This window comes from Mustela nigripes, chromosome 10 (assembly GCF_022355385.1).
Source record: "Mustela nigripes isolate SB6536 chromosome 10, MUSNIG.SB6536, whole genome shotgun sequence".
Lineage (NCBI taxonomy): Eukaryota > Metazoa > Chordata > Mammalia > Carnivora > Mustelidae > Mustela > Mustela nigripes.
Window position 1 is genome coordinate 62,056,188 of NC_081566.1, and position 10,815 is coordinate 62,067,002.

Sequence of the window (10,815 nt, forward strand, 5' to 3'; positions counted from 1 at the left end):
CATGTCGGCTGTCGTGCTGACGGCAACAGCCCCAAGTGTGGACGCCGCAGGTGCACAGAGACACGAAGGGAACACAGGTTGGCGGGGTACAGCGTTCCGTGCTTTGTTTCCCGGCTCGCCTCCCTGAGGGCTCCTGGAGGGCAGCGACTGCATGCGAGGTGTCCCTGTCCCCTCCCTGGAGCTTCCGCAAAGAGGTGCCCACTGAGTGTCTGTGGGTAAACTAAGGCAGGCAGGCACGGTGTTGCCGCCCAGATGGTACACACGCTCAAGAAGCCGCCTGGGCGTGAAGCACGAGGGTTTCAATCAGGAAGAAAGAACAGAACCCAAGAAATCAGGCACTGGTCTAGAAGGCTTCCCCCAGCCAGGATTTTCTTCCAGCCCCAGCCCTGGAATCTGCCCTCCCCGAGGCCTCGTCCCAGAGGAGGGAAGGGCAGGCCTAAGTGTGAGGACCCGTTCCCCCAAGAGCATGGCTCTCGTGAGATGCACCAGGGCACGAAGAGCGACTTGGGGATCCCTGGGTGAGGGGGGCCAGACTCCTACCTCAAGCCAAAGCCAGGAGCGGCTGCCTGGCCTGACTGCCCTGGGGACATCCTGGCCTTGGTAAGTCCCACCTCCCCTCAGTGCTCCATATGGCCAGAGCAGGGGTGAGTAACGGAGGGGCTCGCAGACTTCTGGCCAGTGGCACTGTGGAGGGGTGGGGGTATCCTGAGAACGGGAAGGCAGGGGTGGCAGGGGATACAGGAGCGGGATGCCCACCCTATGACCTCACTGCTCTCCCACACCCATGCCTCAGTTTCTCCTCCGGTTTCCTGGACCAGGAGGGGTGAATCCGTGGGAAGGAAAGGAGCTCCTCTGAAACCATGCGATAGGATCCAAGGTGTGATAATTATAATTATAACACAGGATGCTCCCCCCCTCCCATCCCCCCTGGCCCTGCTCCACCCCTGCTGCAGCGGATCTCAAAGCGGCATCGGGGTGAGGCTCTTCCTCGGGCACAGGCAGGGACCTGCGTCCTAAGGAGGGGAGGGGGTTTGCCAAGGTGGAGGCGGAGAGAAACTGGGGAGTTCGGGCATCTGGCCTGGCCCTGGAAATAGTCCTCGAAGAAGAGGTCACCAGTATGGCCACTGCCGGGAGCTGGATCTGGACCGGAGTAGGGGGTCATGGTCCAGAGGCGGGGGTGCGAGTCTGGGTGACGGTCCAGGTTCAGGAGAGTCGGGATCTCCCCTTTACTGGCCCTCCTGGACCACCCATTCCATACTGACATCCCTTCACTCACCAATTCACCATTTGCCTCCGACAAAAATGTGTTCAGTGCCCACCAAGTGCTGCGGGCTGACCTAGCAGGGGTGACGGAGATGAGGTCATTAAACAAGCCTGATGTTCCAGCAGCTCACAGACCCCGGCTCTGGTCCCGTCCCTAAAGCTTCACATATTTGCCGAGTCCCTGGCACGCAGCAGGCTCCAATCCATGCTTCGTGAACCAAAGCTTACATTTAGTAAAGGAGATAAGATGTGCACAAATTATGGGGACACAAGCTATAATAAAGGGACTAGCAGAGACTGGGGAAGAACAGAGGGAGAAAGATTCATTTCGGGTGGGAGGAGCTGAGAAAGCTTCGTGAATGATGTGGCCCTTGAGGTCCGTTTGGAAAGATGAATTTGATTTTGGCAGAGTTGAGGGCGTGGGCTGTGGGGTGTGGGAGACCCTCCCACGAGATGACGTTCCCTTCTTGCTCTGGGGTCCTCCTTCCCGCCTCTGGCCGGGCAAAAGGGTCCTGCTCCCAGACTTAACCTATATTTTCTTTTCTCATGTTTCCCTCCGTATTTACCTGGTTTTCTTAACCCCAGTCTGCCCATGAGCTTGTCCCTCTCCCTCACCCGGTTTTTATGGTTTTACGGGAGCTGGCTCCCTTCCCCCTGGCTACCCCAAACTGGCCAGGAGGGTTTTGTCTTTGACTTGGTGGTGGCATTTGATGCTCGAGGTCTTACGAGTGTGAGTACATATATTTACAAGGATTCAAGGACAGAGTATTGAAATGAAGATTACCCTCACAGGGCGCCTGGGTGGCTCAGTGGGTTAAGCCGCTGCCTTCGGCTCAGGTCATGATCTCAGGATCCTGGGATCGAGTCCCGCACCGGGATCTCTGCTCAGCAGGGAGCCTGCTTCCCTCTCTCTCTCTCTGCCTGCCTCTCCATCTACTTGTAATTTCTCTCTGTCAAATTAATAAATAAAATCTTAAAAAAAAAATTATAAAAAAAAAAAAAAAAGATTACCCTCACAAAGTCCAGACGTGCTCTCATGACATGACCGTGGGGTAAAAGGGTAAAATGAACCATGGAGAGTTATGCTGATGCGCTTTTGGGACTCCTGGCGGGGTGACGGGAGGTGCTGAAGCTGAGAGAGTCCCGCTAGAGAGGCCAGGAGGCGGGGGCTAATTTCTCCGTCAGTCCTTCGGCTTCTGCTACAGAATGTGGGATGGAGGAGGGCCCCACCTAAGCTCCTTCTCCGGGATCTTTGAACTCGATCCCTGTCTCAGGGATCGAGATGCCTGAGAAAACCGTGTTACTATCGAAGCTGTCTGTCCTCCAGCAAGCCTGGTCCCCTCTCTGGGCCTCTTCTCTCATTTGGGCCAGTACCGGACTTCTCAGTTCCGGTCTTTGATTCTCAGCATCCAGGCTGAACCCCTCCAGGTGACTGGGGAACTTGGCAAGGCCCTGGGGAGGCAGCAAAGCTGGCCGGGGTGTGGGATGCTTGGGTTCCTTTCCACCCACAAGGGCCTTGCCCCTGTTCCTCCTGGCCTAGTGCCTCCCTCTTTGAGCCACCCTGGGCCTTCTTCGACCCCTCCCAGCCCCCCACCCCCCGCCCCGCACCTTGCCTCTCCCTTCTCAGCCTCTTCCATGCTGCCAGGTAAAGCCTGGAGCCGACGATGGGATCCCCCTCCCCCCCCTCCCTCCCCACCAGGTCCTGGCTTCTTCCCTCCCTCACTGGCGCCCATTAGCTAGCCCAGGCCATGGGGGCGGCGGCTGCTGCGTCTCCGTGCCAGGCCCAACCCCCGGAGACGCACCTGTTCTGACCTGCTGAGCAGGTTCCCAGGTTTCTGCCATCGTTGTTGGCCACGGCGTGGGAACCAGCTCTAGGGGAGCTCCGAGCTCCCGATCACGGCCTTTGGGGGGTAGCTCTAGCTGGGTGGGCACAGCAGGGCTGGACCCCAGAGGGACAGGCAGGTGTGTTCAGGCCTGAAGACGCCGTGATCTCCTGTCTCCCGGTCGGTGCCCTCTCCAGCTCTAGAGCCGGCTCCCAGGGAGAACTCGGTGGAACTTCAGAAACACCGGGCAGCTCCGCCTTCTGAACGATGCCCCTGTCCCTGGGAGCCGAGATGTGGGGGCCCGAGGCCCTGCTGCTGCTGCTGCTGCTGGCATCATTTACAGGTAGGACTTGCCTGAGCCATCAGGACCCTGGCTTCTGAGGCCAAGCCAGTACACATTTACACACGCACACACACGCACACACACATACACGCGCATACACGTAAACATTCTCTTTCCTCTAACTCTGGACTGCCGAACCGATCTGCCTCTCCCGCCCCCACTTGCCAGTAGGGCCCCCCGCAGAGCCGGGGTCGCTCTTCCGCTTCGTACCCTCTTTCAGCCCCAGGCCATGTCGCCCTGTCTGGATTCCCCGATCACCTCTGCCGTAGCCTCGCCTAAGAAACAAGACATGGTGGCCCGGGCAGGTGGGCAGGGTAGGGGGAGCAGGTAGGGACCCTCTCACCCCAGGGCTCCCTGGAGGCTCCTTCGCCCGCCCCCCAGGCTCCAAAACTGCTGACTGGTGCTGGGCTGACTCAGGGCTGAGCCGGTTTAGAATCATCAGAGGTAGGAAGCCTGATGCCCAGAGAGGAGACAGGGCGTTCCTGTTTCCTTCTCCCCGCTCCCTGATGTCCGAGAGTTCCGAGACCAGAGCACCTGCTGGGAGACAGCTGGGGAGCTGGAAGCTCCTCCACTCCGGCCCCTCTCTCTCCCTGGGCACACTGTTAACCGTCTGGGTGGTCAGTTGGGCGTGATACTTGGATGAAGGGGGGTCTAGGGTAGGGAACCTTCTAGACGGGGTGTGGCTTCCTTTTGTTTATTCCCTCTCCCCTTATTTCCTTGACTAGATGCCTTCTGTTACTCTTGCCTGATGCGTACGAGTTACCGGAATTTATAATCTTCAGAGAGGCAGAGAGAGAGAGCGCGTGTGTGTCTATGCCCGTGGGTACACAGTGAGACCACAGTGGGATTCCCTAGGCTGCTTCCAGGGTAATGAGTAAATGAGGAATCTTTGTCCTTGGAAGACAGAGCCCTGTCTGGATGGCCCCAGGCCCAGCTGTAAAGGAATCTCATTGTTGAGCAGTGCACTGCAGTGATTCCCGTCTCTGTCCCCCGCTGAAGCTGGGGGGAGAATGAGGCACAGATGTGCGGGTGGGTGGGTGCCACACTTGCTCTGATCTTCTAATGGGGGCGACGGGTCGTTGGCCAGCCTCCAATCACAGGATACTGAGCTTCAACCCCTGCCTCCCACGCCATCTCAATTCCCATTTTCCAGACGACCCTCCTCACCTGCTCAGGCTCAGAGGGTAGGGTCCGGTCCCTGGGGCCAGGGAAATTGGCAGCCGTTCTCCTGTGGGATCTACCCACCCCGGAATGATGGCATCATGGGGTCTCAGGACATGGAAGGGGCTGGACAGGCCCCCGCTAGAACTGCCTCATTTTGCAGACAGGAAAACTACCTAAGAGAAAAAGGTAGGCAAATGACATCTTAAGATGACTGTATGTTAGGGGCACCCGGGTGGCTCAGTCAGTTCAGCGTCAGACTCTTGACTTCAGCTTAGGTCATGATTTCAGGGCCGTGAGATCGAGGCCCGTGTTGGGCTCTGCACTGGGCTCACACTGGGCATGGAGTCTGCTTAAGATTTTCTCTCTACCCCTCCATTTCTCCCTTCCCCACCCACTGCTCACACACTCTCTGCCTCGCTCTCCCTCAAAAAAAAAAAAAAAAAAAAAAAGAAAAAGATGACGAGTGTTAGAAGTATGACCAAGGTGAGTGTCCTCATCTCCCAGCACCTTGCCCATTAAAGGCTCGCACGTCTGGGTGGATGCTGGGTGCAGCTGGGGTGCTAGCTGCTGGAGACAGAGTGGGGAACACATTGGGTCCCCGCTTTTGTTCTCCAGGACACAAAGCTGTTCTTGCTGAGAAGCCCAGGGAAGGGGCAAGGAGACGTCCTGTAGTCAGGGCATCACCCTGACCTTGCTCGCTGCCTGATGGGGGGGGGAGCTATGGCTATGGGAACATCCTGGCCCCAGGATTATCCCGGGGACCCGGTGCCCAGCCAGCCACCACTCCGCTGGGGCTGCCAGGACGTGTGCAGGGTTGGAGGGTACTCTGAAGCCTGGAGCTCAGTTCCCAGCCTGGTGACCCCCTCCACCACCACCCCCATTCTGGCTCCTCTCTGGGTAACCCCCCAGGAAGCAGGACTGTTTTTGTTTCTGAAAAAGTTTTGGACAGGAGGTCAGGAGTCTTGCATTCTGGCCCCATTTCGGCTATGAATTTGCTAGGTGACCTTGGGCAGCTGAGAGTGTGGACTTCAGCAGACCAGGAGGTAGGACCTGCTGATCTCCATGGACCTTCCAGCTTTGTAGGCCTAGGGCTTTGTGGCTGTCCAGCCCCTGACTGGGGCAGGGGGGCGGGGGCGGTCGGTGCTGGGTGCTGGAGGAAGTGGTCAGTCCAGCCACGTGACAGCAGGGCTGTCCTGACCCATCTCTTGGGTGGGGGGACCAAGGGGACCTATACTCTGGATGCTGCCTTCTGCCCCTGCCTGGCTGCAAATCAGTGCCCACCCTCCCCAACTCCCGGCCATTAGAGCTCTGAGCCTCAGGGCCCTGCCCCACCCCTGCCAGGGAGACGCCTGACACCACAGCTCTTTGTCTCTCCTTAATGGGATGAGTTTCCGGGTGAGGTCCCCTCCCTTCTCCCTTCCCCATCTCCTGCCCCAGGGCCCAGGGGCCCAAATCTATAGGCACCCCTCCACTAGATGCCTGTTCCTTACTCTTTTTCTGGGCCCACTGGGTCCTGTAAGACCAGAGGGTAAGGGCTTCCCTGAATTCTATGGCCTGCCCTCCGAGGATTAGGATCAGCTTTCTACCGGAGGTTAGTTTCCTAGAAAGGGAGGGGCCCCATCCTTGCTTTTCTACTCCTGTTTACAGAGGGGGGCAGGCCGAGGGGGGCAGGCCTAGTCGGGCAGGAGGTACCCAGACCTAGGGAAGCCAGCAGGGGAGGCCAGCTTCCCCACCCAAGGTGGCGGAGACTAGGAGAATCCCACGGAAGCCCTGTGGCCCCAGTGACCTTGGTCCCACCATAGTGTTTCAGGGGAGCTGGGCTAAGGGGTCCCCAGCTCCAGAGATGGCAGAGGAGTTTGCCCCTAGCCCATGGTCCCAGCTTTTAGACCGCAGCGTCGGGGTGTCGGGGCCCTGGAGCGCTGCAGGCCGAGGAGGACGGCCCCCGTGGGGAGCAGCCGCGTGAAGGGAGGGGCCTGGACTTTCTGGCCCCCACGACTTCCCCTGGGACTGACCAAAGCCTAGTTGAGCGCAGGGCTGGGAGTGGGGTGTGGACCTGAGTCAGGAGGGAAAGGAGCAGAGGAGCTGGGTCTGACACTGAATCTCACCGAAGGTTGAAGGTCAAGTTTAGAACTGGGGGCCTGTGAAGGAGGGGGACTGGATCCATCTTCCACGGGACGGGGGGCCTCTGGTCTCAGGAGTTTTTCCCCAGGTTCGCTGGGCACCCCCCTCCCTGCTTGCCTTTAAAACTGGTTGAGTCCCGAGAGCTGGGTTGAGGGATGATGTGGGGTGAGGCAGAGCTAGACCCCACTTTGGGGGGGGTGGTGGCAGGATTTCAAGGTGGGGGACGGCTAGGATCTCAGGAGTTTGAGAGACGCTGAATTCTGGGTCTCCCACCCACAGTGTGGCTGTTGTGGTGACTCAGCCGGGCTCAGACTCTGGCTCCGGGGGGGTTTAGGGGACTTATCTGCGCTGGGAGCTGTGTCTGGGCCAGAGCCGGGCTGCCTCGAGGCCTGTCCCCCGCATTGTTCTCGCCTCCCCACTGGCATCGGTGTGGCCCCCTCCCCAGACACTAATCTGTGGGCGGGCACTTTGCCCGGGTTGGGAAGCTCTCACTAAGCTGGGGGGCTTAGGACCATGGGGGCTAAGTGAGGGGCTGGGAAGAAGGCGGAGGGAGAATCTCCCAGTTTTCTGAGATCCTTAGCCAAGGCCAAGGTTGTGGGGGGAAGGGTGGAAGAAAATGGGCTCCCAGGTTGTTGCTGCCACCCGTCCCACAGGGGGGGCTTCAGGGCTCCTCCCGGGTCCTCTGTCTCACCCCAGACTCTCCCACGGATTCCTGCTCTGTCTGGTAGAGGCCGCTGCTGTGGGGCGAGGGCAGCAAGTGTTAACAAAGGAGAATGAGCCCCTGCACAGCTTGGACCCCTCCCCTTAGCCCTAGGCACGACCCCCCCTTCCCACCAAACCCACACCAGACAGCCCTCACCCCAGGCCTGGAGCTAGAGCTGGTTTTTCTGGTGGTGGCAGGAGCAGCGGCAGCAGAGAGGCCTGACAGATTCCCAGGGAGAGAGAGGGCTCCTGGGGGGGCCCCCCCAGGGGCTGGGGGGGGCACTTGGGGAGTGGGGGAGTGGTGACAAAGGTGGGAGTCCTTCTAGTAGGAACCTGAGGAGCAAGGGTAGGGTGAGCTTTTGTTTTGCTCTGCTGGGGAGTCCTGGATGGCAATTTCCCATCACCTGGAGGGACAGTGACCTCATCTCTGGGTACCTACCTCCACCTGAGATGAATCTGCCCTCAAGTCTGGGGTGAGGTGGGGAGGGGTGCCTGGCAACACTCCAGCTGAGATGCAGAGGTGAAGAAACAGAGCCACATGCCCCTGACGGAGGGCAGCTAAGACAGCCAGACACGCGGAGCCAGGAGAACCCGACATCAAAATATTTCCTCGGTGTTCAGAGCCCCGCGGGCCGAGGACGCGCGCCGTGCACGCGGACATGAGAGCCGTGCACGGAGTCGTGTCTGCGCATACGTTCGCCCGCACTTGCCACTCCACGGCTCCCCTCTCCCCGCGCAGACAAGCACCTCCATTTCCCTAACGATGAGCTGTGAGCACACACGAGTGTGAAACACTCCCCAGTTCGCGGAAGGTGCCGGCCTCACCGGTGAGCCCCGCGCTGAGACCTGCCAGGCCCTCTCCTGAAGATGCCCTACACGTGGGGGCTCCCACGGACTCCCTCCCCCTCCTGGCACACCCTCCTCCAGGCCCCCTGCGTGTCCCCACCCCATCTGCACCAGCCGGGATGCTGATGGAGAAAGTCCCCCCCCTGGAGGAGAGCCTCCTTTCCCAAAGACTCTGCCATCCGTGGCTGCCTGCCTCAGTGTCCCCTCCGGAGATCGGAGGCGGGGCCTCACCCAGAGAGGGAGGTTGAGACCCAGGCCTGGTATAGGGGAGCCAGCAGCCAGCCCAGGACAGGAATGGAGGGCTTGTCTGGGAGCGTGCGGGGTACACAGAGGGCAGGGCCACAAAGAGGCCCGTGGGGGCCCGGCCAGGGGTGGGGGAGGCTGAGGGCAGGGATCCCGTCTGGCCAGTTGGGCCTGTTCCTTCCCTTGCGCAAGGTGGTGGCTGGTGGCGGCTGCGGCTAGGCACCGTGCGGCAGCGTCTGAATCACTACGGCTCCTGACCAGCGTCCCGGGGCTCCCCTGGGAGGAGGGGTGGGGACGGTCAGAGGGGGGAGTGACCAGCCAGCACAGCCCACCGGCCTCAGCAAACGATCTGCAGTAGAAGGGTCCGTGGTCTTGGCCGGGCCCAGCAACCACATGCCCGCAGGGTGACCTCACCAGGCAGGCGGTGTGTCTCCTTTGCTCTGGTGACATCATCATGCTGACGCCGGGCGGGCACTGGGTGGGGGAGAGAAGGAGGAGGCAGTCCTGGCCTGCCCTGGCCTGGAAGTCTGGGCTTCTGGGTCCAGTTATCCCAGGCAGGGATCCTAGATCCCAAGTTCCCTCTTCTTCCTTTGTAGCCGGAGCACACTTGCGTGTACATGTGTGCAAGTATGTGTGTGTGTGTGTGTGTGTGTGCACGTGAACTGGAGGAGAGTGTGCTCCTGCTGAACAGTGGATTAGGACAGTGGGGGGCTGTGGGAGAGGTCCTGAAGGGACTCCCCTGTTTGCCTACTACCTCATCCTGCAGGGCTCCTGCTTGTTACTGGGGAGCGGGGATCCTGGACTCACAGGGAGGGACTGGGAGGGACTGGGAGGGACTGGGAGGGTTACGACTCAGGCATTTATGCCTTGTACCCTAAAGAAGGTATGTGTCAGGGAAAACCTGGCTGATCAGTTGTGGAGAGGGGCAGATGGTTGGCAAGGGTAGGGATAGGGATGGAAATATGCCATCCGACATCATCCCAGAAAGAGTCTTTAGGGAGGTTAGAGCGGTCCAGTGGACCAGGGCTTGGAATCCCGGCGCCCACAGACAGCAGCATCTGAAGCGGAGCTTGTGCTGGGGGTGATCCCCTATCTCAAGCCCACCTCCAGCCCTTCCTTGGCAGCCTGGCTCACCCCAGTGCCGGGAGGAGGTGTCTGGAAGGGGTGCGGGTAGTTAGCTGGACTCCCCAGGCTGGGCTGGGTGGAACCAAGACCAGCTTAGGCAGGTCAGGGCCCTGGTATCTGGCCCTGCAGGTCTGTCCCGTCCTGTTCGGGTCCTCCCAACGGCATCCTCCCTCCGCCCCTGCTGGCAGGGCCGTGGGACCCCCTGCCCCTGGCCCGGGCTCTGAGTCCCTGGAACCCTCTGGTCCACTCTCGTGGGGCTTCACCTTCTCCCTGGAGAACTGCACCCCCCACCCCCGCCTCGCTTCTTTCTCCCTCTGTGCGGTGCAGAGCTGCTCCCTGTAGCCGCAGACCCAGGTAGCCAGCCTATCCAGCCCACACCCCTGGTTGCTGTGCCAACCCCTTCCCTGTCTGCCCAGCCCAGCTGAAGACTCATTCCTCTTCCTTCTACCTTTTCCTTCTTCTGCCTCTCTCTCTTTCTCTCTCATTCATTCATTCAGTCAATAAAATGAATCGGACACCCATTAAGTGCCACTGAGCGCTAAATCAGAAACCAGGTTTCCCACCGTGATGTCTCGGGGAGCTCTGTCCAGTGGGACTGGCAGACAAGAAAAGAGCGAACGCCATCCGGGGGATGCAGGACTCTGGTGAGGCGAGAGCAGGGTGCCAGGGCAGAACAGGGGAGGGCACCTCGCCCTGCCCGAGGTCGGGATGGGGGTGGGGGAGGGAGGACTCTCGGAGGAAGTGATGTCTGAGCGGAGTCCTAAAGGATGACTAGTCCCAGCCCCGACGAGCGGAGCTACCAGACAGAGAGGGAGGAGGGCCTTCCAGGAGGGGCCCAGGGTGCGCGAGGCGTGTGCAGTGCTGGCCAGAGGCAGGGGCTGCGGGATGTCCGTTCCAAGGCAAGGAGCTCTCGCCACCCCAGGCAGAGCCCCTACTCTGCCCCTACACTGTGCTTCCCACGCTTTATTCCATAGCTCCCCGTGGATGTCTCCCTGACCCCAAGCTGCCCCAGGCCCTGCCTCCCTCCTGAGTCACTCAGCCTAGAAACCAGGGACTTGTCTTTGTCTTTTGTCTTTCATCTCTCCTTCTGGTCAGTGATCAAATCCTGCCCAGTCTCCCAGGGGCGCCCCCCCGCCCTCGGGCTTTTTTTTTTTTTTTTTTTTTTTTTTTTTTTTTTTTTTTTTT

The 10,815-nt window shown here is 59.9% G+C and overlaps 1 protein-coding gene across 2 annotated transcripts in view; it reads left to right on the top strand.

The window, feature by feature from the left end:
- Positions 1 to 3,058: 3,058 nt before the first annotated feature.
- The window catches only part of NECTIN4 (nectin cell adhesion molecule 4), a 16,923-nt gene continuing 9,166 nt past the window's right edge, over positions 3,059 to 10,815 (top strand). The window contains exon 1 of one of the 2 annotated variants that reach the window (XM_059413477.1): positions 3,059 to 3,429. In XM_059413477.1, coding sequence (XP_059269460.1) covers positions 3,354 to 3,429 — 76 coding nt within the window. In that variant the 5' untranslated portion in view covers positions 3,059 to 3,353. The remainder of the gene's footprint in view (positions 3,430 to 10,815) is intronic. The other variant, XM_059413478.1, reaches the window with a different exon arrangement.